The sequence below is a fragment of the Heptranchias perlo genome, chromosome 33 (assembly GCF_035084215.1).
Source record: "Heptranchias perlo isolate sHepPer1 chromosome 33, sHepPer1.hap1, whole genome shotgun sequence".
Taxonomy (NCBI): Eukaryota; Metazoa; Chordata; class Chondrichthyes; order Hexanchiformes; family Hexanchidae; genus Heptranchias; species Heptranchias perlo.
The window spans coordinates 28543805-28570312 of NC_090357.1; the positions used below are offsets into that span (position 1 = coordinate 28543805).

The following is a 26508-nucleotide window of genomic DNA, read 5'->3' on the forward strand; positions in this document are numbered from 1 at the left end:
AGTGATGTAATTCACATTATTAATATGTCATTTATACTTGTGTTTGACATTACAACAAAAATGGCACCCAGCTCTTCCAAAATCAGACAACATGGGTGGGGGGGGGGGGGGGGCACCTCCCTTTATGTATTAATCATGGACATTTCTTAAATAATGTTCAGGCATTTCCAGGGTAGAGGTGGATGAAAATAATTTCGGGTAGGGGATAATTTATGGTTGCACCATCTCCCTCTTGTTTAAATTCATGCCTGTTTGAATCTGGCAGTGAAGCTTGTTAACTGCGAGTTTGGATCAAAATGGGGAGTTGATATTAGGAACTGTGTTTGGAATTAAGAAAGTTTGCTGGGGGGATGGGGTGAGGTGGAATGTGGGCTGAAGGTGGTAATGAAAGCAGTAAAGTCTGGTTTCGATTCTCTTACCATTTTGGCACTGCATTAACTTGCTGTGAAAGGGATCATTTTTTTATTCGTTCATGGGGTGTGGGCATCGCTGGCAAGGCCGGCATTTATTGCCCATCCCTAATTGCCCTTGAGAAGGTGGTGGTGAGCCGCCTTCTTGAACCGCTGCAGTCCGTGTGGTGACAGTTCTCCCACAGTGCTGTTAGGTAGGAAGTTCCAGGATTTTGACCCAGCGACGATGAAGAAATGGCGATATATTTCCAAGTCAGGATGGTGTATGACTTGGACTGGAACGTGCAGGTGGTGGTGTACCTATCCAACTGCTGCCCTTGTCCTTCTAGGTGGTAGAGATCGCGGGTTTGGGAGGTGCTGTCGAAGAAGCCTTGGCGAGTTGCTGCAGTGCATCTTGTGGATGGTACACACTGCAGCCATGGTGGAAGGAGTGAATGTTTAAGGTGGTGGATGGGGTGCCAATCAAGCGGGCTGCTTTGTCCTGGATGGTGTCGAGCTTCTTGAGTGTTGTTGGAGCTGCACTCATCCAGGCAAGTGGAGAGTATTCCATCACACTCCTGACTTGTGCCTTGTAGATGGTGGAAAGGTATTGGGGAGTCAGGAGGTGAGTCACTTGCCGCAGAATACCCAGCCTCTGACCTGCTCTTGTAGCCACAGTATTTATGTTAGAAATCTTTGTAACAATTTGATACAACTGAGTGGCTTGCGAGGGCAATTAAGAGTCAACCATATTGGTGTGGGACTGAAGTCACATATAGGCCAGGTTTCCGTCCTTAAAGGACATTAGTGAACCTGTTGGGATTTTACGACAATCCAACAGTTTCATGGTCACTTTTACTGGTACCAGCTATTTATTTCCAGGTTTTCTTTTAAACTGAATTCAAATTCTCAAACAGCCATGGTGGGATTTGAACTCATGTTCTCTGGATTATTAATCCAGGCCTCTGGATTACTAGTCCAGTAATGTAACCAGCCACTACGCTACTGTACCCTAATATGGCTGGTATCTGCTTGTTGGCACTTCATTAAATCTTCTGGCCCTTTTTTTGACAGCGGGGCTAGACATTGCCATCTTTTGCCTCAAACAAAACCTGACAGAGAGGGGAGATTGGGGGTGGGGGTGGGTTTGGAAGGGGGTGGGGGGGGGGGATAGGCTCGGGGAAGGGCTGGAATCCTGGCATGAGTTCTGAGTTTTGCTTTGCTGTTGCTGAAAATTAACGTCTCCAGGTCAAAGGACATGAGTGGAGAAATTAACTTGTGTTTTGAAACATTAAACTGTTGAACCTGGGCTTTTGGTCTCATCTTAATGCTGGTGATGACCCATTTATAATAAATTTAAAATAAATGGGCTACCTCCAATGTTAAAAGAACAACCAGTTGAAAAACCCAAGTGTACGCTTTGAACATTAGAGATTACTAGCCATCTCCATTCCAAACACGGGCTCTTTGGTCTAAAGTTGAATGAGTGCCAACCCTAGTTTGGACGACTGTTAGCTAGTCATGTCCAAACTATCGCTGCACACTTTCACTGGCGGGATCAATTGATCTGCGATTGCCGTGAGTGACCGGCTCAGCTCACTTCAGTGTCAGTGGTGAACTCCTGCAACGCAGACCAGCCCAGAGTTGGACGCATTCCTGGAGGCTTCATCTCATGGCCTCCCCCTCTAACTGCCCCGCCCGCTCAAACAAACTTTTTACCCATCTCCAATATTTTTAGAACTAATAAACTAAAAGAAAGTAAAAGAAACACGCAAATTTTTAATTCCCCAGTGATTTTTCTCCCGGGTGTTGCTCGCAGCAGTGTCCTGGAGATTAATCTTTAATTCCTGGAGACTCCAGGACAATCCTGGAGGGTTGGCAACTCTACCCAGAGCGGAACCATCCGAGAAACTCTCTGGTGTTGTGGGACAGAGATAGCGCTGCGCCCCAGCCCCGTCTATACTTGGAGAATAATAATAATTGCTGTCGGATACAGAAATGCCACGTGTTTGTTGTGACTCCCTGCAGACCCGCGACAGTGGATGGAGGAGCACGTGACTCACTGGTTAGTGTGGGCCGTCAATGAATTCAGTTTGAAGAATCTGGACTTCCATCAGTTCCGAATGAGTGGAGCCAGTCTGTGTGCTCTGGGCAGGGACAGCTTTCTGGAGCTGGCCCCGGACTTTGTGGGTGACATCCTGTGGGAACATCTTGAGCAGCTTCAGAAAGGTAAGCCTCAGGCTCGTAGCTTTAATCTTAGTGAACTAAATGTTGGATCTTTCCTGTGGGATTCGTGATGATTCTCTGACTCAGTGCAAAGTAGGAAAACACTCGGAATTTGTGCTGTTATCGATTGGACATTTACCTGCTGCAATACAGCCTCTCCCCCAGGGTGTCCTGCCGCATCCCACTGAGCTGTTTACATTCTAGGCACAACGTCCCAGTGCTGCAGGCCTTTGTCCACTGGCCAGAAAGGGCAGGTTACCGAACTTTGTGTGGCCACTGATCAAAAAAAGTGCAAACCTTTGACACTAGTCTGTACTGGTGCAGGTGAGGAGTGCACAATTCCTGCACGATTATTTGTCCCAGACCCTATCTGACTGGTGTCTGTATTCAAAGATAAATCTGGTTCTACTTCATTGACTGAAATTACTGACATTAAACTGTATACACAGCCCGAGTACAGTGGGGCTCTCGTGTGTTTAGAATTTGTTGAGTGCTTTTTCAAACACTAATTATTATCCCTGTTGTTAACTGACTGCTGCACTTGCCGTGTCGTTATAGGAGTGTGTCCTACCCTGGTAGGAACTTCCTCCAAACACCATGTTCACACTGTCTGGCCCTTGGTGATGTCCAGCAGGACAGTATATGTGAAACTGGTCTTGTTTAGGCAGCAGAAAATAAGATTTGACCCATCGAATACACAGTCAAGTTGAGCTGTTAATTCAGGCACACGCGTGTGAGTGCACATGTGTACATACACACAGGCATACACATATATAGACAAATACACACCCACGCTTACCCACATGTCTGTACACATGCATACACACCAATATACACATACATCTGTTCTTGCCAGTACTGAAACGAGTGTGATGCATAAGTCAGATTATCAGTGAGCCGAACGACTCTGTTCTGATGCGATGTGTTTAATGGTGTAGGTTCCAGGCTGTGTCATGTTTTGGTGCAGTGTTGCTACATGGGGCCGCAGTACATGGCAGTATTGGGTTGCTGGGCCGCAGTGTAGCCAGGGCCTGGTTGCAATGTGGTTGCATGGTTTTATCACATCTTCAGTCTGCAGCGTTGTGAAAGGTCCTACCTGGAGCAGGTTTGGGCAATCTGAACTCAGCTCCGAGCAAACCTCGGGCCCAGAGTGCACAGCTGCCCCTAATTCAGCCCTAATGTATCAACAACTTCGAATTATATGGCACCTTTAATATAAAGAACATCACAAAGTGCTTCACAGATAGACAGAGGGAAAATTGGCAGTTAATTTAAATTGGCGATCCCACTCAAAGGGCACAAACTGGCTGATATGTGAACTAACTGGGTGACACCAATACAATGAATGGTTTGCACTTGAGGTTAGCAGATTGTTGGGCCAGTGTAGAAGGAGCGTTACTCTGTATCTAACCCGTGCTGTACCTATCTTGGGAGTGTTTGATGAGACAATGTAGAGGGAGTTTTACTCTGTATCTAATCCGTGCTGTACCTGTCTTGGGAGTGTTTGATGAGACAATGTAGAGGGAGTTTTATTTTGTATCTAACCCGTGCTGTACCTGCCCTGGGAATGTATGATGGGACAGTGTAGAGGGAGTTTTATTCTACGTTAACCTACCTTGTACCTGACTGGGATTGTATGATGCTGGCACTGGATGCCTAAAATGCAATGTGCTCCATTATCCAGCGAGAACATCTCTCACCATGATGAGTAGATAAAAAGTGTTTTTTAAGAAAGTGTTGGTTGCTGACTGTCTGACTTTCACTTCCGCCAGAGTGCCAAGAAGACATCAAGCCCTTTTTGGTGAATGGGGTGGTTTCCAGTTACTCCGAGAACAGCTTCTTCTCTGCCTACCCCATGGGTAAGTCACAGGTGAACATCCAGAGGACTCAGTCCAGGGCCACCAGCCTCTGAGATGGGTGGACTGCCCAGGGGGTATCAGGCTCCCTCCAGATGTGGGCATCAGACCCTCTCTCACATGTGGTCATTGGGCTCCCTCCAACATGTAGGAAGCAGGTTCGGGCCCAGATGTTTGCGTCGGGCTCCCTCCCATATGTGGGTGTTGGGCTCAGGCCTAGATGTGGGCACAGAGCTCTGGCCCAGATGTGGCTGTCGGGCTCCAGCTCAGATGTGGGCAGAGGGCTCTGGCCCAGATGTGGCTGTCGGGCTCCAGACCAGATGTGGGCATCAGGCTCTGGCCCAGATGTGAGCAAAGAGCTCTGGCCCGGATGAGGGCATAGGATATGGGCATCGGGCTCTGGCCTAGATGCGGGTGGAAGGCTCTGACCCAGACGTGGGCGTCGGGCTCTGGCCCAGATGTGAACGTCAGGCTGTGGCCCAGATGAGGGTGTAGGGCTCCAGTTCAGTTGTGGGCATCAGGTTCCGGCCCAGATGTGGGCATCGGGCTCCAGCCCAGATGTGGGTAGAAGGCTCTGGCCCAGATGTGGTTGGAAGGCTCTGGCCCAGATGTGGGTGGGAGGCTCTGGCCCAGATGTGGGTGGAAGGCTCTGGCCCAGATGTGGGCGTCGGGCTCTGGCCCAGATGCGGGTGGAAGGCTCCTTGCAGCAGCTGGTAGGTGAAGGCAATTACGCACTGTCCAACCCAGCCATGCAGGGCAATGGTTGGCTCAGTTTCCCTGGGTTAGGGAGAGGAAATATCAGTCAGGGTGTCCCTGCTCAAGATCACGAATCAGCGACCCCCTGCTGGGAAGTGCGTGCATCTGGAGCTTGGTGAGGACAGGATCAGTGCCGGGTGTGTTGCTCCCAGCGGTGGAATAGCCTGCCAACACACTCCGTCCAGGTTCATTCATGACGGAGGGGCACTTGGATAGGGTGCCTGCTAGGCCCCAGCACAAGGCAGCACTTTCCGGAGAGTAAAACTGAGGACAAGTTGGGGGTGAATTGGTCTACACCAAGTAGCATGAAACGGGCTCCTGGCGAATCAGCAGCCTCAGTTCAGACGGTGGTGCCTAAACTGTGCTCGATTTTCTTTCCCATTGATTTCAATTGGTCGCAGTTTATAACAAGCTGCTGATTCACTCTGAGCCCATTTTGCGCTACTGCTGTGCACCAGTTTCTACCCCCATTATATCTCGATATCCTCGGTCAGACCGAGGGTCTGATTCTGCTACACTTAGATTGTTTCTTTCCGCTGTGCGTTGACTTCAGCCTCTCCCCTCACAGGCTACGGCATTGAGCACGCACAGTGCGTCCCTCCCTCTGAGTACTCCGACCCCGGATTCATTACAGAGTCCTACCAGACTCTGCACCCCATCAGCTCGGAGGACCTGCTGTCCCTAAAGTACGAGGCGGATTATCCAGCTGTGATCACCCGCGACGCTCCTGTGGACCCACTACAGACCGAGTATTACATCAAGCAGGAAGTGGTGTCTCCTGACAACATGTGCGTGGGTCGCATCAGCCGAGGTAGGTTTGGGCCGTTGGGGCAGGGTGGTGTGGTGACAGGTGGCCAGGAGCCAAATGGAATTCCTGCCGGGAATATAGAGCACTCCGTGGAAGGTGCAGAGCCCGGGAGGTGTGACTAGGACTTGGTTAGGGGTTCCCAACCCTCCAGGATTATCCTGGAGTCTCCAGGAATTGAAGATTAATCTCCAGGATACTGTTGCGGGCAAACCCAGGAGAAAAATCATAGCGGCATTAAAAAAAATGGTGTTCTTTCCCTTTTCTTTGAACACTTTAATTTATTAGTTGTAACAATATTAGGGATGGAGATGGGGAGATATTGGGTGGAGATGGTTTCACTAACGATCAAAATTAATCCAATCGAATAACAAAGAGTCTGTTCTCTTTCCAATTGGCTGGGAAGGCAGTGCTCCTGGAGGATGGACCAATGGCGGGATTGTGGGATCGGGGCGGTTCGAGGTGGGAGGTCATGTGATGAACCCTCCAGGAATACACCCAGCCAGAGTTGGCAACCTTAGACTTGGCTGTTGAACAGGGTGGGTGGGGGAGGGGCGCGGGCGGTGTGGAGGCTTGTCGCTAAAATTCAGTAACTCCTGGGAGTGGCTTCTTGTCTTGAAGAGAAATCTGGACCGATGGGTCCTGTAAAATACTGAGAGGCTAAGACGGACCAGCAGCAGAGAGGGTTGACTACAGCTGGAGCCTGGTTGTGGTAACTAATACTTGTTGCCTAACACTTGTGGGTGGGGCTGTGTTCCGTGAACGATTCTCGTTTGCATCAAGAACTATTCCTGTCATACCAGAGATTGATGTCAATCTTCAGAGGCTTGCGGTGGGCTGGATTTTGCACTTCTGCTAATCAGCATTTTTTCTTTGCCTCCTCTGATTGTATATTTTTTAAGATAAAAGTCTGCGATGACAATCAGGAAACAATTGTAGCATCATACAACCGATAGAGAGCTGTGACAGCAGCAGACATAAGCCTCAAAAGTCTCCTGCACTGAGCGAGAGAAGGTGCTTGCTTCAAACCGGATACTTTCATATCACTACCAGAGGCTGAGGGGGAAGGGTCAACTGACTGTCGTTTACAAACTGAGATATGGAGCCTAAAGATTAGAGAGATGAGTAATTACTGCAACGATAGCTTAAACAGGGGCAGGAATGGCAGCTCAACATTCCTGATTACAGGGTTTTCAGATGAGATAGAGAGGGAGATAAAAAAGGATGGAGTATTGGTTAAAGAAACAATTATAACTGTGAGGAGGGATGATATGTTAGAGGGATCATCAAATGAGGCCATATGGGTTGAGCTAAAGAACAAAAAAGGGGCAGTCACACTACTGGGAGTGTACTATCGACCCCCAAACAATCAGAGGGAGATAGAGGGGCAAATATGTAGGCAAATTTCTGAGAAGTGCAAAAACAATAGGGCAGTAATAGTAGGGGATTTTAATTACCGTAATATTAACTGGCATTCAAACAGTGTGAAGGGTATAGAGGGCACAAAATTCTTAAATTGCATTCAGGAGCACTTTTTTAGCCAGTACGTAGCAAGCCCAACAAGAGAAGGAGCAGTTCTGGATTTGGTTTCAGGGAATGAAGCTGGGCAGGTGGAAGGAGTATCAGTGGGAGAGTATTTTGGTGGTAGTGATCATAATTCAGTTAGATTTAGCATAGTTCTGCAAAAGGACAAAGATAGAACAGGAGCAAAAGTTCTCATTTGGGGAAAGGCAAATTTTGCTAAGCTGAGAAGTAATTAAGCAAAAGTGGACTGGAAACAGCTACTTGAAGGTAAATCAGTATCAGAGCAGTGGGAGGCATTCAAGGGGGAGATTCAAGGGGTTCAGAGTAAACATGTTCCCACAAAGAAAAAGGGAGGGACTGCCAAATCTAGAGCCCACTGGATGACAAGGAGCATACAGGGTAAGATAAGGCAGAAAAAGGGAAGCTTATATCAGACACCGAGAGCTCAATACTGCAGAAAGCCTCGAGGAGTTTAGAAAGTGCAGGGGTGAAATTAAAAAGGAAATTAGGAAAGCAAAGAGAGGGCATGAAAAAATACTGGCAAGTAAAATTAAAGAAAACCAAAAATGTTTTATAAATACATAAAGAGCAAGTGGATAACTAAGGAAAGAGTAGGGCCTATTAGAGACCAAAAAGGTAACCTATGCGTGGAGGCGGAAGATGTGGGTATGGTTCTTAATGAATACTTTGCATCTGTCTTCACAAAAGAGGGGGATGATGCAGGGATTGAAGTTAAGGAGGAGGAGTGTGAAATATTGGATGGGACAAACAGAGTGAGAGAGGAAGTATTAAGGGGTTTAGCATCTTTGAAAGTAGATAAATCGCCAGGCCCGGATGAAATGTATCCCAGGCTGTTAAGAGAAGCAAGGGTGGAAATAGTGGAGTCTCTGACCATCATTTTCCAATCCTCCCTGGCTACAGGTGTGGTGCCGGAGGATTGGAGAACGGCTAATGTTGTAACGTTTTTAAAAAGGGAGAAAGGGATAGACCGAGTAATTATAGGCCAGTCAGTCTAACCTCGGTGGTGGGCAAATTAATGGAGTCAATTCTGAGGAACAGCACAAATCGTCATTTAGAAAGGCATGGGTTAATCAAGGACAGTCAGCACGGATTTGTTAAGGGAAGTTCGTGTCTGATTAACTTGATTGAATTTTTTGAGGAGGTAACAAGGAGGGTCATGAGGGTAGCATGTTTGGTGTAGTTTACATGGATTTTAGCAAGGCTTTTGACAAGGATCCACACGGCAGACTGGTCAAAAAAGTAAAAGCCCATGGGATCCAAGGGAATGTGTCTAGTTGGATCCAAAATTGGCTCAGTGCCCGGAAGCAAAGGGTAATGGTTGACGGGTGTTTTTGCCACTGGAAGGCTGTTTCCAGTGGGGTCCCGCAAGGCTCAGCACTGGGTCATTTGCTTTTTGTGGTATATATTAATGATCTGGACATGAATGTGGGCGGTTTGATCAAGAAATTTGCAGATGATACAAAAATTGGCCATGTGGTTGATAGTGAGAAGGAAAGCTGTAGACTGCAGGAAGGAAGATATCAATGGACTGATCAGGTGGGCAGAAAAGTGGCAAATGGAATTCAATCCAGAGAAGTGTGAGGTAATGCATTTGCGGAAGGACAACAAGGCAAGGGAGTACATAATAAATGGGAGGATACTGAGAGGTGTAGAGGAACAAAGGGACCTTGGAGTGCATGTCCACAGGTCCCTGAAGGTAGCAGGACAGGTAGATAAGGTGGTTAAAAAGGTATACGGGATATTTTCCTTTATTAGCCGAGGCATAGAATATAAGAGCAGGGAGGTTATGCTAGAACTGTATAAAACATTGGTTAGACCACAGACTGAGTACTGAGTACAGTTCTGGTCACCACATTACAGGAAAGATGTGATTGCATTAGAGGGGATACAGAGGAGATTTACGAGGATGTTGCCAGGGCTGGAGAATTTTAGCTATGAGAAAAGATTGGATAGGCTGGTATTGTTTTCTTTGTAACAAAGGAGGCTGAGGGGAGATTTAATTGAGGTGTATAAAATTGTGATGGGACTAGATAGAGTGGATAGAGAGGACCTATTTCCCTTAGCAGAGAGGTCAATAACCAGGGGGCATAGATTTAAAGTAATTGGTAGAAGGATTAGAGGGGAACTGAAGAGAATGTTTTTCATCCAGAGGGTGGTGGGGGTCTGGAACTCACTGCCTGAAAGGGTGGTAGAGGCAGAAACCCTCAACTCATTTAAAAAGTACTTGGATATGCACTTGAAGTACCGTAACCTACTGGGCTACGGACAAAGTGCTGGAAAGTGGGATTAAACTGGATAGCTCTTTCTCGGCCGGCACGGACACAGTGGGCCGAATGGCCTCCTTCCGTGCTGTAACTTTCTATGATTCTATGATTCTATGATTAGTACTGCCCTTCTGGTAGGCCTAGTCAGTTGGAATGATTGGCCTCACTAAGCGCTGTCAAAAAATATCAGTGCCTTTAAGGATGTGTTGTAAAGACAGTGTCTGGATTCTCCTGTGTCCTGATGAATGCTCCACTGTGTTTTACATAGGAACAGAAGTAGGCCATTCAGCCCCTAATGCCTGTTCCTCTATTCAATGAGATCATGGCTGATATGTATTTTAACTCCAATTACCCACCTTGGTTCATATCTCTTAATACCCTTGCCTAACAAAATTCTATTAATCTCAGTTGTGAAATTTTCAATTGACCTCCCCCCACCATCTCAACAGATTTTTCAGGGAAAGTATTCAATCCCCTTTGTGTGAAGAAGCGCTTCCTGACATCACCCCTGAACTAGCTCTAACTTTAACGTTCTGCCCCCTTGTTTTGGACTTCCCCACTATCAAATCCTTTAATCATCTTAAACACCTCAACTCGATCACCCCTTACTCTTCTTTACACAAGGGAATACAAGCCTAGTCAATGCAACGTGGCCTCATAACTTAACCCTTTTAGCCCCGGCATCATCCTGGTGAATCTGCGCTGCACCCCCTCCAAGGCCAGTATATCCTTCCTGAGGTGCGGTGCCCAGAACTGAACACAGTGCCCCAGATGGGGTCTACACAGAGCTTTACACAACTGTAGCATAACATCCACTCCTTTGTATTATTCTGGAATCGGGATCCCCTCCTGCTCATGGAAGCTCCCGGCCCCATTGTGATTAAATTCTCCTGTTCAGGAATAAAAGATGCAGTGTTGTTAGAAGTGGCAGTGTATGGGGCAGTTTTGAATCCATTCTTTGAATGGGGTGGGGTACGAGCTGATTGTCTTTCTTACGAACATACGAAAATGGAGGGCAGGAAAAGACCAGCTGGTCTATCAAGCCTGCCCCACACTTATGATGCCTTGGGCATCATCACTAGACACTTACTATCCCCTCTTCCTCCACCCCGCCTCGTAGCCATGTAGTCTCCTGGAAGAGTCAAAAAAGCCCAGGGCCAATAAGGGAAAAATAACTCTGGAAAATTCCTCTCCAACACCCCCCACCCCCAGGCGATCAAAAGTAGTCGAGGAGATCACATTGGCCATGCGCACAGTAACTGTTAATCCACTTACCTTCTTTATGATGAGATCTCTGCTGCAGCCAAGCACCGGTCTAGATGCCTCATGAAGGCATTCAGAGAGTTAGCACACACCGCACAAGGAGGCTCACTCTCTCTTGGAAGAGATGAGCTGCCTAACATCTAGCCTATTCCTACCTTTGCATAGTTTAAATGCATGGTCCCTGGTCCTCCGCATCTTGTGAATTTAGGAAATAAAAACAAACTTGCATTTTTATATCACCTTATTGCACCTTTGCAAACATCCCAAAAGCTTTACATACATTGAGTTACTATTGCAGTCACTGTCGTTATGTAGATGAACATGGCTGCCATGCTGTGTACAGAAAGATCCCACAAACAGCAATGAGATGAATGGTGGTATTGATTGAGGGAGGAATGTTGGCCAGGACCTTAGGAAAACTCCCTGCTCTTCTTTGAATAATATGGGATCTTTAACATTCATCTGAACTGACAGATGAGACCTTGGTTTAATGTCTCATCTAGAGGACGGCACCTCCGACAGTGCAGCACTCCTCTACGTGGATCTGAAACGTTGGCCTAGATAATAGTTGGCCTCCATACTTAAGAAAAGACATACTTGCTCTCGAGGCAGTACAAAGAAGGTTCACTCGGTTAATCCCGGGGATGAGGGGGCGGACATATGAGGAGAGGTTGAGTAGATTGGGACTCTACTCATTGGAGTTCAGAAGAATGAGAGGCGATCTTATTGAAACATATAAGATTGTGAAGGGGCTTGATCGGGTGGATGCGGTAAGGATGTTCCCAAGGATGGGTGAAACTAGAACTAGGGGGCATAATCTTAGAATAAAGGGCTGCTCTTTCAAAACTGAGATGAGGAGAAACTTCTTCACTCAGAGGGTAGTGGGTCTGTGGAATTTGCTGCCCCAGGAAGCTGTGGAAGCTACATCATTAAATAAATTTAAAACAGAAATAGACAGTTTCCTAGAAGTAAAAGGAATTAGGGGTTACGGGGAGCGGGCAGGAAATTGGACATGAATTTAGATTTGAGGTTAGGATCAGATCAACCATGATCTTATTGAATGGCGGAGCAGGCTCGAGGGGCCGATTGGCCTACTCCTGCTCCTATTTCTTATGTTCTTATGTTCTTATAATGTGCTCAAGTTCTGCAGTTGGACTTGACTCAGAGATGGGTGTGAATCATGGGATCTTACATTTGGCCAATTTTACATGTTCCAGCTCTCTGAAGGCTACCTTATGGTCTCATTCCCCTGCCCTTGCTCCATATTTTTTCTTTTAAAAATATTTTTCCACTTTCCTTTCAAGAGGTGTACTTGATTATGTTCCCACCACTGTTTCTGGTTGGCATTCCATGTCCTAACAACACTCTGTGTAAACATCTTTTTACCTAAACTCTCTGTTTGTTCTTTTGGTAATGATCTTAAATTGATGTCCTGACCAGTGGAAATAGTTTTTCCTGATTAACCTTGTCAAAACCCCCTAATAATTTTGAACACCTTGATTAGATCTTCTCTTAACGTTCTTTGTTCTAATGAAGAGCGCTCCAGATTCTCTAGTCTCGTAACAACAACTTGCATTTATATAGCGCCTTTAACATAGTAAAAAGTCCCAAGGCGCTTCACAGGAGCGATTATCAGACAGACATTTACACCGAGTCAAAGAAGGAGACATTAGGGCAGGGCTTGGTCAACGAGGTAGGTTGTAAGCAGCGTCTCAAAGGAAGAGAGAGAGAGGTAGAGAGACGGAAAGATTTAAGGAGGGAATTGCAGAGCTTAGGGACTTGCCGGCTGAAGGCATGGCCGTCAATGGTGGATCGAGGGAAGTGAGGGATGCACAAGGGGCCAGATTTGGAGAAAGGCAGAGTTCTCGGCGGGCTGGAGGAAGTTACAGAGATAGGGAGGGGCGCAGCCATGGAGAAATTTGCACACAAAGATGAGAATTTTAAAATCGGGGCGTTGCTGGACCAGGAGTCAGTATAGGTCAGTAAGCACAGGGGTTATGGGTGAATAACTAGAGCCTTTCATACCTAACATCATCTCAATGAATCTCTTCTGTACCCTTTCCATGGCCTTGACATCTTTCGAAAGTAAGGTGCTTGAAACTGCGGCCAACTAAACCAAGTTGAGACTTGGTATATAGACTTTCAGGACGTGTTGCCAATTGAATCGAGACCTGCCAGTGTGGTGTGTCTCCCAGACTGAGATGTCTAACTCCAAACAGATACATTTAAAAAGCTAACTTTATGGGAGAGTTCCCTTCTTTTCCAAATCTTTTTGAGAGAGAGGAGAGGGAGGTTTGCATCCTGCAGACACTCAAACTGTCTGGTGACCCTTTGACCTCTTGCTGCTCTTTCAGGTAAGCTCGGCGGTCAGGATTCCTTTGAAAGCGTCGACAGTTTTGACAGTTGTGACCGCTTGGCGCAGTCCTGGAGCAGCCAATCGTCTTTCAGCAGCCTCCAGCGAGTGCCCTCCTACGACAGCTTTGACTCGGAGGATTATTCCAGCAACCTGCCCAATCACAAGCCCAAAGGGACGTTCAAGGACTACGTGCGAGAACGCGCCGACCTAAACAAGGACAAGCCGGTCATCCCTGCCGCTGCTCTGGCTGGATATACAGGTAAGGCCAACCCCCTCGCCTCAGGTTTGTGGATATGACCTGTCTACTGGACTGTACAACAACTGGAGTAACAGCTGGAGAGATTATAATGTCTGGTTAAGGTACACAAATCTGGATAGCGTGATAGAGTTATGAGATTCTGATTTGGGGTGATTTTGGATGAGGCCGTAGACCCGGTTTATTTGGATGCTGAAACCTACTTTTCACAAACCTGTTTTTTGAGAAAGAAAGACTTGTATTTATACAGAGCCTTTCATGAGCTCAGGACGTCCCAAAATGTTTCACAGCCAATGAAGCACTTTTGAATTGTAGTCACTGTTGTAATGTAGGAAATACAGCAGCCAATTTGCACACAGCAAGGTCCCACAAACAGCAATGTGATAATGATCAGATAATCTGTTTTAGTGATGTTGGTTAAGAGATAAATTTTGGCCAGGACATCAGGGAGAATTCCCCTACTCTTCTTCAAAATAATGCTATGGGATCTTTTTTATCCACCTGAGAGGGCAGACGGTGCCTCGGTTTAATGTCTCATCTGAAAGACGGCACCTCTGACAGTGCAGCACTCCCTCAGTACTGCACGGGACTGTCAGCCTAGATATGGTGCTCAAATCTCTGGCATGGTATTTGAACCCACAACCTTCTGACTCAGAGGTGAGAGTGCTCCCACTGAGCCACGGCTAACCTTGATGGGGTTGAGCTGGTCAGGGAACAGGGACAGAAAAAGTTACTGCGTCGAGTGCTGCAGGAAATTGGAGAAACAGCATCAGAGAATCCACACACATGACTGACCGGAGATCTTTTTGCCTCTCGCCCTTGGGTCAGGCCAGGCCAGCTGGAAAGTGAAGTTATTCAGCCCTGTGAGCAGCTCTTCGGGTTGTCCTTATAGTGTGAACAGTGAGTCCCTCTTGAAGAAACCTGCAATTGGCCGAGTACTCAGTTCCGACTGCCGGAAAAAGAGGCAGCAGCATTATTATCCGAGGTGCCGGGGAGTCATTACCTTAGATGGGTCTCCATGTCTGTCTCATTTACATTACAGCTAAACCCTGGGCTGTCATTGGTAGCAACATTTTCTTTTAATTCACTCTCCGGATGTGGGCATCATTGGCAAGGCCAGCATTTATTGCCCATCCCTAGGTGCTCTGAGAAGGTGGTGGTGGGCTGCCTTCTTGAACCATTGGCAGTAGGCTTGATACAACTGAGTGGCTTTCTAGGCCACTTCAGAGTGAACCATGTTTGTGTGGGACCAGAGTCACGCATCGGCCATGCTGGGTAAGGATGGCAGGTTTCCTGCTTTAAAGGATATCAGTGAACCAGTTGGGTTTTTATGACAATCTGACAGCTTCATATTCACTTTTACTGATACCAGCTTTTTACTTACTGATTGTTTTTTAAACCAAATTCAAATTCTCAAACTGCTATGGTAGGATTTGAACTTGCGTTCCCAGGATTACTCGACTAGGCCTCAGGATTGCTAGTTTAGTAACATAACCACTATGCTAATGACATAAAGGAGCTTTAAAATAACATAAAAATGAACAAAAACCCATCCGTTTAGAATCAGTGATGTATCAATTACTCCCTAGTTTTCAATCAATCCCTAGTTTACAATTAATCCCTAGTTTACGATCAGTTAATCCCAAATCTACAAAGGCTCTTGAGGTGACCAGTTTGAACAGTGAAAGGTGGCTTCTTCATGGACCCTCCTGATCCTCTCTTTCATTTTTAACCTAGACGTTGAAACGTACTTTGTGATTCTTTTGATGGTTTGAAGCTGGCTCTGAACAAACGTTGAAGAGTTAACGTACATGTCGGCAGTTGGTAATGCGTGCTTGTTATTGATTCTCTGTGGTTAGCACCACGATGACAAGAGATTAGAGAGAAGAGCCCTAGTCGGGGCCCAATGTGGCTCCAAACACCAGAGACTCGGTTGCCGTTTCACTTGGAATTTCCCAGTCCAGATTAGCCCATCACCAATTTTAATATTTTAGCAGAAGTACTTGCAAAGAGATACTTTTTTTTAAACAATACAGTTTTTTTTCTCGCCTTTTTTGGTTGTCATGGAAACCTCAACCCCTTTAGTAGAAGTAGGTCAGGTTGTGGAGACAGATAAAATCACACATACTTTTTTATAAGAAGGTGAAAGACGCAGAATTGAACTTCTGCTTTGAAAGTTGCCCCTCCCTGACTCGACTCTGAGTGAAATGTTCACTGACATGTTTAATGGTACATTTACCTACTCTTCACCTCCTCAACCTGCAGGTTCTTCTCCTGTTTAAATTCGGAGCACCAGATCACACTCACCGATTTAGAATGAACACAGTTAATGTCCAGGGGCAGATGCGGGATCAATTCTCAGTATGTTCCTAATGCAGGCAGGCTGCAGTGAGGGGCCCCCTACAGTTAGCGCTGGCTGTAGGGGGGCCTAATTGAAATGTGTTTGGGGCATCCTCAACTTAGCCCCTCATCCACATGTGTTCCTAAGCACAGAACTGCCCGCAATTCTGTTCCCTAAATGGCGCTAAAATAGCAGTCACACTCAAAAGAGATCTAAAGATGGCCGATGTGGGACAAGGAGGTGTTACACTGGTGCTGTCGAGCTGTAGTTAAGTTCACATTATTGGAATCTAAGTGTGCGTCGATACTGCTGTGCTTGATCTGGAAATGACATCGGTTAAAAAAGTAGAATCAGCTCCAGCCCCAACACTGATCCCCTTTCTTAAAAAAGCCACTGGTTCACCCCACCGAGAAAAAGGTTCTGGATCGGCCGATCGGCGGGGAACCTTTGACTTGTCGCCATGACTGAGTGCGCGTCAAGCACTGAGATACTCTCGCAATGACACCTCAGATGATTGCATGTTTCACTGTCTGAGTAACAGTCACCCAGATCTTACCTGTCATAAAATGGAACCCAGTATTGTTACAGCTGAGTCAGACACCAGCAGCCCTGGGTTCGAGGGTTTATCGCTTGTGGTAATGTGAAGGCAGCAGACATACTTTACTTTTGGAAGCCTCCCTGTGATTTTTGACTGATCCTCTTTTCCGTGGTCTTAAATACGATGACTGGCCACTCCTAGATTTGAGGCTCAAAGAGCTTTCTCAGTTCATTTGGTGGCTTGTTTGGTGAATGCAGCACAGGATGTGGAATAGAGTCCTCATCCCCGGCCTGACCTCCGTAGTAGTGAGAACTGCAACTGGCTTTTGGCTCGAGGGGGGAAAAATAGCCGGGGTTCTCGCTCCTAAGACAGAGTAGATGGAGAGAAACTGTTCCCATTGGGGGAAGGGTCAAGAACGAGAGGACATAGACTTAAGGTGATTGTCAAAACCAAAGGCGACATAAGAAAAAATATTTTTACACAGCGAGTGGTTATGATCTGGAATGCACTGCCGGGGTGGGTGGTGGAGGCAGATTCAATCATGGCTTTCAAAAGGGAACTGGACAAGAACTTGAAGGGAAAAAATTTGCAGAGCTACAGGGAAAAGGGTGGGGGAGCGGGACTAGCTGGATTGCTCTTGCAGAGAGCTGGCACAGGCTTGATGGGCCAAATGGCCTTCTTCTGTGCTGCAACCATTCTATGATTCCAATCGCTGTCCAGTCAGTGCGGCACGTGGATGTGGCACCAGGACAAAATTGAGCTCACCAGTAATGGCCTCTGAGGTTGAATATCCTGTTGATATTAAATATATAACACATTTAATAAGGGCACTTGGGTTAGGGCAGCAAGATCAGTGCCTTCAAAAGGGGAGAGGAAAGAACTAGTGGAGGGAAAGCTGCTCCCTTCAGTCCTTTCTGTCCTCTCGGGTTTTGCTGACTGCCGGATGGAGGGTAAAGAGGGTTATCCTGAGCTCAATAGGACTGAGGAGGGGGAGGTGGGAATAAAGGGGATTACTCTGAGCTCAATAGGACTGGGGAGGAGTGGGGGGGGATAAAGGTGATGCGCTATATTCCTCACTGTAATACAATTTTGTGATACCGAAATATATTTTAAAAATGAGACAACATTTGGGTTGGTTGTTTTGGGCACATTGGGTGTGGGGCAGACTGGGTGTGGGGCAGACTGGGTGTGGGGCAGACTGGGTGTGGGACACACTGGGTGTGGGGCAGACTGGGTGTGGGGCAGACTGGGTGTGGGACACACTGGGGGAGCTGGAACTCTGTGGTGCTGTGATTTTCTGGGACTGGTCTAAAGGATAATTGTTGAGAAGGTCCACGTAGGGTGAAGACTTGATGAAGGCAGGCTGACTACAGCCGGACTTCTGGATTGACGTGTAGGCTACAGTGTAATACATGAAAGGGATATACTGTGGCTAATTTTAGCTCTAACAAATTGATTTCTGAAACTATCTGCAACCAAGCAGTTAGCTGAACAGAAATGGAAGCGTCCCTCCCATCAAAACATTCCCTATCCAAAATGGCGGCTGACTTCCCCTTAGTGCGCCTCCCCCACCACTAGCAGGTCGCACAACACTCGAACCGACAGGGCTGGATGTGCATTACTTCCGGTCATGTGACATGAGAGTGGCTCTGTGACCTGCCTCTCCTTCCTGCTAGGTCCCTGTGGTGTTGCCAACATTAGTTGAATGTATTCCTGAAGGTTTCATTACGTGACCTCCCACAGTCCCACCATTGGTCGCCCGACATGTCCATTCTCGCAGTGAACTGCCTTCCTACGGCCAATTGGAAAGCGAAAAGACTCTTCATTACCCAATTGGATGATTCTTGACTGTCAGTCAAACAGCCTTTTTCTCCCTGTGTCTTGGCCAACATTTATCCCTTAACCAACATCACTAAAACAGATTATCTGGTCATTATCATATTGCTGTTTGTGGGATCTTGCTGTGCGCAAATTGGCTGCTGTGTTTCCTACATTACAACACTGACTACACTTCTAAAATACTTCATTGGCTGTAAAGCGCTTTGGGATGTCCTAAGGTCTTTAAAGGCCCCTCATTCCTTAGTTTGTGAGGGGCACTGAGTAGATATCTGTGACTCCACGTTTAACAGCCATTGTCCACCACTATTAGTTCTTTTGATCAGATTGTATAGACGTTTTTCTGTTTTTCGTTTATGCTCATCAGTTTGAGCGATGCCAGTAGTGGAGCTGCCACAAGTTCCTTCTTAGTGTGTTGACCTCAAACAGTCCCAGTTCAGGTACAATGCAGGTTAGACGAGGAGCAAAACCTCCACAATGCACCTAATTTCAGAGCAAACCTTCCTGCTCCAGTGTTGTTATGATCAGGCCAGGCTTCCGTGTGCCCTCTCTGAGTAGCATTGCCAATTTTAGTAGAAGTTTGTGCTGAGTTAGGGGCACTATTGTGCCATGTGCAGTGGGAACTGAATCGAGACTGACCCAAACTTATTTTGAGTAGCATTCCTCCAGTCAGCAGAGACATACAGGACTGTCATTCCATCACGATGGGTTAAATTCAAACCCAGGACGAGAGATGAAAAGATAAGGGTATATTTTCCAACAGGTGCTCTTTTTTCAAGCTGGCACCGGCCATCTTTACCTGGCAAACAAACTTGTGCACGTTCATTCAAACTGAGTTAAATATGAACATTTGTTGCCTGTGGTTTTGGCATTAGTTTCTGGTTTAATGCTGTGCGTGGGTGTGCATGTGAATGTGCATGTACATGTATGTGTGTTATTGTGCATATACATGTGCATGTGTGGACGTGTGTGTGCGTACGCATATGCTTACATGTGTGTTTTCTTACATGTGTATGCATATGTGTGCATTTGCGCATATGTGTGCACTTGTGTGTGTGTTTGCATGTGTGTGTGCATGTGCGTGCATGTACGTGCATGTGTACATGTGTGTGCATGCATGTGCATGTGTGTGTGTGCACGTGCATGTTAAAGTGCGGATAGTATACATCCTGCTCAGCAGGCAGAGTGATCCATATTTACACTTCTTTCACTCTTGCAAACAAGATAAGATAAGATAAGATAGTAAGATGGCCGACCTCCAGCAGCAGCAGCAGGAGACCCAGGAGCTGGCCTCCAAGCGGGTGGACATCCAGAACAAGCGCTTCTACCTGGACGTGAAGCAGAACGCCAAGGGCCGCTTCATCAAGATCGCCGAGGTGGGTGCGGGCGGCAACAAGAGCCGGCTGACCCTCTCCATGGCGGTGGCGGCCGAGTTCCGCGACTACCTCGGGGATTTCATCGAGCACTACGCGCAGCTGGGCCTCTCGGACTCGGACGCCGGCCTGAGCTCCGACGAGCCCCGCCGTGTGCTGAAGAGCGAGTTCCTGGTACGGGAGAACCGCAAGTACAACATGGACCTGAAGGAGAACCAGCGAGGTCGCTTCCTGCGCATCCGCCAGACCTTAAATCGAGGCCCCGGCTTGGGGGGTCGCAAGGCCAGACCATCGCCCTGCCGGCCCAAGGGCTCATCGAGTTCAGGGACGCGCTGGCGAAGCTGATCGACGACTACGGCGTGGACGACGAGCCGTGCGGCCAGTCTGAGTTGCCCGAGGGCACGTCCATCACCGTGGACAGAAAGCGCTTCTTCTTCGACGTGGGCTCCAACAAGTACGGCGTGTTCATGCGAGTGAGTGAGGTGAAGCCCTCTTACAGGAACTCCATCACCATCCCCTATAAAGCCTGGTCCAAGTTCGGCAGCACCTTCAGCAAGTACGCAGAGGAGATGAAGGAGATCCAGGACAAACATCGGGACAAGAAGGAAAAAGCAGGAACTAAGTGTCACAAAACATATTTGAAAGTTCTTTATCTGAATGCACGTAGCATTCATAACAAAATGGACGAGTTAACGGCACAAATAATTACGTATGGGTATAATCTTGTGGCCGTTACAGAAACATGGCTGCAGGGTGACAACGACTGGGAATTAAATATGCCAGGGTATTTAACAATCAGGAAGGACAGGCAGGAGGGAAGGGGAGGTGGGGTGGCTATATTAATAAGGGAAGGAATCACTGTAATACAGAGAAATGATATTGGGCAAAGGATCAGGATAATGAAACAGTTTGGGTGGAGATAAGGAATAATAAGGGGAAAAAAACACTCGTGGGCGTAGTATATAGGCCTCCTAATAGTTGCAACTCTGCTGGAAGAAGTATTAATCAGGAAATAGTCGGGGCATGTAATACGGGAACAGCTATAATTATGGGGGATTTTAACTATCATATTAACTGGACAAATCAAATTGGGCAGGGCAGCCTTGAGGAAGAGTTTATTGAGTGTATTAGGGATGGATTTCTTGAGCAGTATGTAACTGATCCTACAAGGGGGCAAGCAACCTTGGACCTGGTCCTGTGTAATGAGCCAGGATTAATTAATTATGTCCTAGTTAAGGATCCCCTTGGAATGAGTGACCATAACATGGTTACATTCCATATCCAATTAGAGGGTGAGAAGGTTGGTTCTCAAACAAGCGTACTGAGCTTGAATAAAGGAGACTGTGATGGTATGAGGGCGGAATTGATTAAAGTGGACTGGGAAAATAGATTAAGGGGTAAGACGGTACATGAGCAGTGGTGTTCATTTAAGGAGTTATTTTACAACTTTCAAAACAAATATATTCCACTGAGTAAAAAAGGGTGTAAAAGAAATGACAGCCATCCGTGGCTAAGTAAAGAAATTAAGGATAGTATCCGACTAAAAACAAGGACATATAAGGTAGCCAAACTTAGTGGGAGGATAGATGATTGGGAAGTCTTCAAAAGACAGCAAAAAGTAACTAAAGGATTGATTAAGAAAGGGAAGATAGATTATAAAAATAAATTAGCAAAAAATATAAAAACAGATAGCAAGAGTTTCTACAGTTATATAAAAAGAAAAAGAGTGGCTAAGGCAAATGTAGGTCCCTTAGAGGATGAGACCGGGAAATTAATAGTGGGAAACATGGAGATGGCAAAAATGCTGAACAAATATTTTGTTTCAGTCTTTACGGTAGAGGACACTAAGAATATCCCAACATCGGACATATAGGGGGCTCTAGGGGGGGAGGAGCTAAATACGATTAAAATCACTAAGGAATTGGTACTTAGTAAATTAATGGGACTCAAGGCGGATAAATCCCCTGGACCTGATGGCTTACATCCTAGGGTCTTGAGGGACGTGGCAGTGGGGATTGCGGATGCTTTGGTAATAATTTTCCAAAATTCTCTGGACTCGGCAAAGGTCCCGGCAGATTGGAAAACTGCTAATGTAACACCCTTATTTAAAAATGGTAGTAGACAGAAGGCTGGAAATTATAGACCAGTTAGCCTAACATCTGTGGTGGGTAAAATTTTGGAGTCTATTATTATGGAGACAGTAGCAGAACATTTGGACAAACATAATTTAATAGGACAAAGTCAGCATGGCTTTACGAAGGGGAAGTCATGTCTGACAAATTTGCTTGAGTTCTTTGAGGACATAACGTACAGGGTGGATAAAGGGGAACCAGTGGACGTAGTGTATTTAGACTTCCAGAAGGCATTCGACAAGGTGCCACATAAAAGATTATTGCTCAAGATAAAGAATCACTGGATTGGGGGTAATATTCTGGCATGGTGGAGGATTGGTTATCTAACAGGAAGCAGAGAGTTGGGATAAATGGTACATTCTCGGACTGGCAACCAGTAGCCAGTGGTGTTCCGCAGGGGTCGGTGCTGGGTCCCCAACTCTTTACGATCTATATTAACGATTTGGAGGAGGGGACCGAGTGCAACATATCAAAGTTTGCAGATGATACAAAGATGGGAGGGAAAGTAGAGAGTGAGGAGGACATAAAAAACCTGCAGGGGGATATAGACAGGCTGGGTGAGTGGGCGGAGATTTGGCAGATGCAATACAATATTGGAAAATGTGAGGTTTTGCACTTTGGCAGGAAAAACCAGAGAGCAAGTTATTTTCTTGATGGCAAGAGACTGGAAAGTACTGCAGTACAAAGGGATCTGGGGGTCCTAGTGCAAGAAAATCAAAAAGTCAGTATGCAGGTGCAGCAGGTGATCAAGAAGGCCAACGGAATATTGGCGTTTATCGCTAGGGGGATAGAATATAAAAACAGAGAGGTATTGCTGCAGTTATATAAGGTATTGGTGAGACCGCACCTGGAATACTGCATACAGTTTTGGTCTCCATACTTAAGAAAAGACATACTTGCTCTCGAGGCAGTACAAAGGAGGTTCACTCGGTTAATCCCGGGGATGAGGGGGCGGACATATGAGGAGAGGTTGAGTAGATTGGGACTCTACTCATTGGAGTTCAGAAGAATGAGAGGCGATCTTATTGAAACTTATAAGATTGTGAAGGGGCTTGATCGGGTGGATGCGGTGAGGATGTTCCCAAGGTTGGGTGAAACTAGAACTAGGGGGCATAATCTTAGAATAAGGGGCTGCTCCTTCAAAACTGAGATGAGGGGAAACTTCTTCACTCATCGGGTGGTAGGTCTGTGGAATTTGCTGCCCCAGGAAGCTGTGGAAGCTACATCATTGAATAAATTCATAACAGAAATAGACAATTTCCTAGAAGTGAAGGGAATTAGAGGTTACGGGGAGCGGGCAGGAAATTGGACATGAATTTAGGTTTGAGGTTAGGATCAGATCAGCCATGATCTTATTAAATGGCGGAGCAGGCTCGAGGGGCCGATTGGCCTACTCCTGCTCCTATTTCTTATGTAACATTCAACTTAACTGTACATGGGTCCCAGTGATGTGTCACAAAGAATCCTGGCTGATGGAGAGACTTTCTATTTCCAGAGCTGTAACTGCACAGGCCCCTCTCCAGTAGTCCTCGAGTATGAGAGTGCAGACTGAACCTCAGTTTGCAAGCTCAGTCACTTTGAGAGGTTTAACCCAATTTCAATTTACTGAACTGCACTGGGGCTGTGACCAAGGCTGCGTTTATTGTGCTTATTGATGTGTAAATAGGCCACTCGCAAGAGCTTCATGCAAACATCTTTAAAGACTGTTTGGCCTCGCAATTGGTGCACGCCCACACAGTCATGTGTGTGGCACAACTGCACACCAGGGCTCAGATGTGGTGCTGCCCTTGTTCTAGCGAGGTCTGTGCTAGGGCTCCGAGTGCTGTATTTTGACACGTGCCTAACCACACGATCAGCATGGAACGCGGTGTCAGCGGCTGCACTGCTTTGCTCCATTTTGCGCCATTTAAATGTGAAACCATTTCACAATGGTGATATCGTAAGCTGCACAGTTTTTGGTTCACATTTCCTACACTCTTTGATTCCACCTGTGCATTGTACAGGAGGAGATCAGCACTGTGCTCCCTCGTACGATGTACTGTTCAGTGTAACAATGTGAAAGGCTGCTTTCTACTTCGGAACCTGTACTATGGTGCTGGCTATACTGTACCGTGAGCACTCTAATATAGGGCTATACTTTATAGTGAGTGCTCAAATATAGGGCTATACTGTACAGTGAGCACTCTAATATAGGGCTGTACTGTATAGTGAGTGCTCGAATATAGGGCTATACTGTACGGTGAGTGCTCTAATATAGGGCTGTACTGTACAGTGAGCACTCTAATATAGGGCTGTACTGTACAGTGAGTGCTCTAATATAGGGCTATACTGTACAGTGAGTGCTCTAATATAGGGCTATACTGTACAGTGAGTGCTCTAATATAGGGCTATACTGTACAGTGAGTGCTCTAATATGGGGCTATACTGTACAGTGAGTGCTCGAATATAGGGCTATACTGTACAGTGAGTGCTCGAATATAGGGTTATAATGTACAGTAATGTTTTAATATAGGACTGTACTGTACAGTGGGTGTTTTAATATAGGGCTTTGCTGTACAATGAGTTCAGTAATATAGGGCAATACTGTACAGTTAGTGCTCTAATATAGAGCCAAAGTGTACTGTAAGTTCTCTAATATAGAGTTATACTGTATAGTGAGTGTTTTAATATAGGGCTATACAGATATAGGGCTATACAGTACAATGAATGCTCTAATATAGAGCTATACTGTAAAGTTGGTGCTCTCATATAGGGTTATATTGTACCGTGAATGCCCTCATATAAGACTAAACTGTACAATGAGTGCTGTACTATAGGGCTGTACTGTACAGTCAGTGCTCAAATATAGGGCTAGGATGTAAAGTGAGTGCTCCTAATAGGGCTATAGTGTACAATCAGTGCTGTAATATAGGGCGACACTGTACAAAGAGTGCACAATTATAGAGTTGTACAGTTCAGACTACTTTAATATAGAGCTATTCAGTACAGTGGGTGTTCTAATATAGAGCTCTACTGTACCGTGAGTGCTCTAATACAGGTCTATACTTTCCACTGAGTGTTCCAACAAAGAACTATACTGTACACTGAGTCTTCTACAATAAAACTATATTGTACAGTTAATGCTCCAATATGGGGCTTTAGTCTGCATTGAGAGTTCCGATATAGGGCTATATTGTGTAGTTAGTGCTCAAATATAGGGCTATGATGTAAAGTGAGTGGTCTAATATAGGGCTATACTTTACAGTGACTGGTCTAATATAGGCTTGTACTGTACAATGATGCTGTAATATAGGGCTATACTGTGCAGTGAATGCTCGAATATAGGGCTATAGAGCACATTGAGTGTTTGAATATAGAACTATAATATACATTATGTTTTCAAATATAGGGCTGTACTGTACAGTGATCACTCTAATATAGGGCTGTACTGTATAGTGAATGCTCTAATATTGAGCTATACTGTACAGTGAGTGCTCTAATTTAGGCCTATCCTTTACAGTGACTGGTCTAATATAGGACTATACTCTATGATTTTGTGCTGTAACATAGGGCTGTACTGTATAGTGAGTGCTCTAATATACGGCTATACTGTGCTCTAATTTAGGATATATTATACAGTAAATGCTGTAATATAGGGCTACACTGTACGATGAGTGCTTTAATGTGGGGCTACACTGTACTGCACAGTAGTCTCTCACTGTAAACACATGATGTGGAGATGCCGGTGATGGACTGGGGTTGACAATTGTAAACAATTTTACAACACCAAGTTATAGTCCAGCAATTTTATTTTAAATTCACAAGCTTTCGGAGGCTTCCTCCTTCGTCAGGTGAACGATGTCAAAATCGTTCACCTGACGAAGGAGGAAGCCTCCGAAAGCTTGTGAATTTAAAATAAAATTGCTGGACTATAACTTGGTGTTGTAAAATTGTTTACAATTGTAAACAAATGGACAGTGTATGGGTAGGGGTCTCTCAATGTAAACAGATGGACCCTGACAGTATATGGGAAGGGGGCAATCACCGTAAGTGGGATGATGCTTATCATCCTTTGCTGTCTCCAAAAAGACCAATCTCTCCACTTCTGACATGGTGAGAATTATAAGAACATAAGAAATTGGAGGAGAAGTAGGCCATACGGTCCCTCGAGCCTGCTCCGCCATTCAATAAGATCATGGCTGATCTTCGACCTCAACTCCACTTTCCCGCCCGATCCCCATAACTCTTGATTCCCTTAGTGCCCAAAATTCTATCGATCTCAGTCTTGAATATACTCAATGACTGAGCATCCACAGCCCTCTGGGGTAGAGAATTCCAAAGATTCACAACCCTCTGAGTGAAGAAATTTTTCCTCATCTCGGTCCTAAATGGCTGACCCCTTTATCTTGTGACTATGGCCCCTAGTTCTAGACTCTCCAGCCAGGGGAAAGAGCCTCTCAGCATTTACCCTGTCAATCCCTCTAAGAATTTTATATGTTTCAATGAGATCACGTCTCATTCTTCTAAACTCTAGAGAGTATCGGCCCATTCTACTCAATCTCTCCTCATAGGACAACCCTCTCAACCCTGGAA

At 46.0% G+C, this 26508-nt stretch overlaps 2 protein-coding genes across 3 annotated transcripts in view; both read left to right on the top strand.

Annotated features, from left to right (window-relative positions):
- Positions 1–26508, top strand: part of ets1 (v-ets avian erythroblastosis virus E26 oncogene homolog 1) — a 112787-nt gene that overhangs the window by 71892 nt on the left and 14387 nt on the right. For both annotated transcript variants that reach the window (XM_067971103.1, XM_067971104.1), the window contains 4 exons: positions 2418–2618; positions 4388–4474; positions 5796–6038; positions 13459–13719. In XM_067971103.1, coding sequence (XP_067827204.1) covers positions 2418–2618; positions 4388–4474; positions 5796–6038; positions 13459–13719 — 792 coding nt within the window. The remainder of the gene's footprint in view (positions 1–2417; positions 2619–4387; positions 4475–5795; positions 6039–13458; positions 13720–26508) is intronic.
- On the top strand, positions 19679–20403 carry LOC137301355 (transcriptional activator protein Pur-alpha-like; the record flags this gene model as incomplete). Its single annotated transcript, XM_067970797.1, is given in 2 exon segments — positions 19679–20074; positions 20077–20403. Coding segments are annotated over 2 exon segments (723 nt in total), but the record flags the coding sequence as incomplete, so codon positions are not given.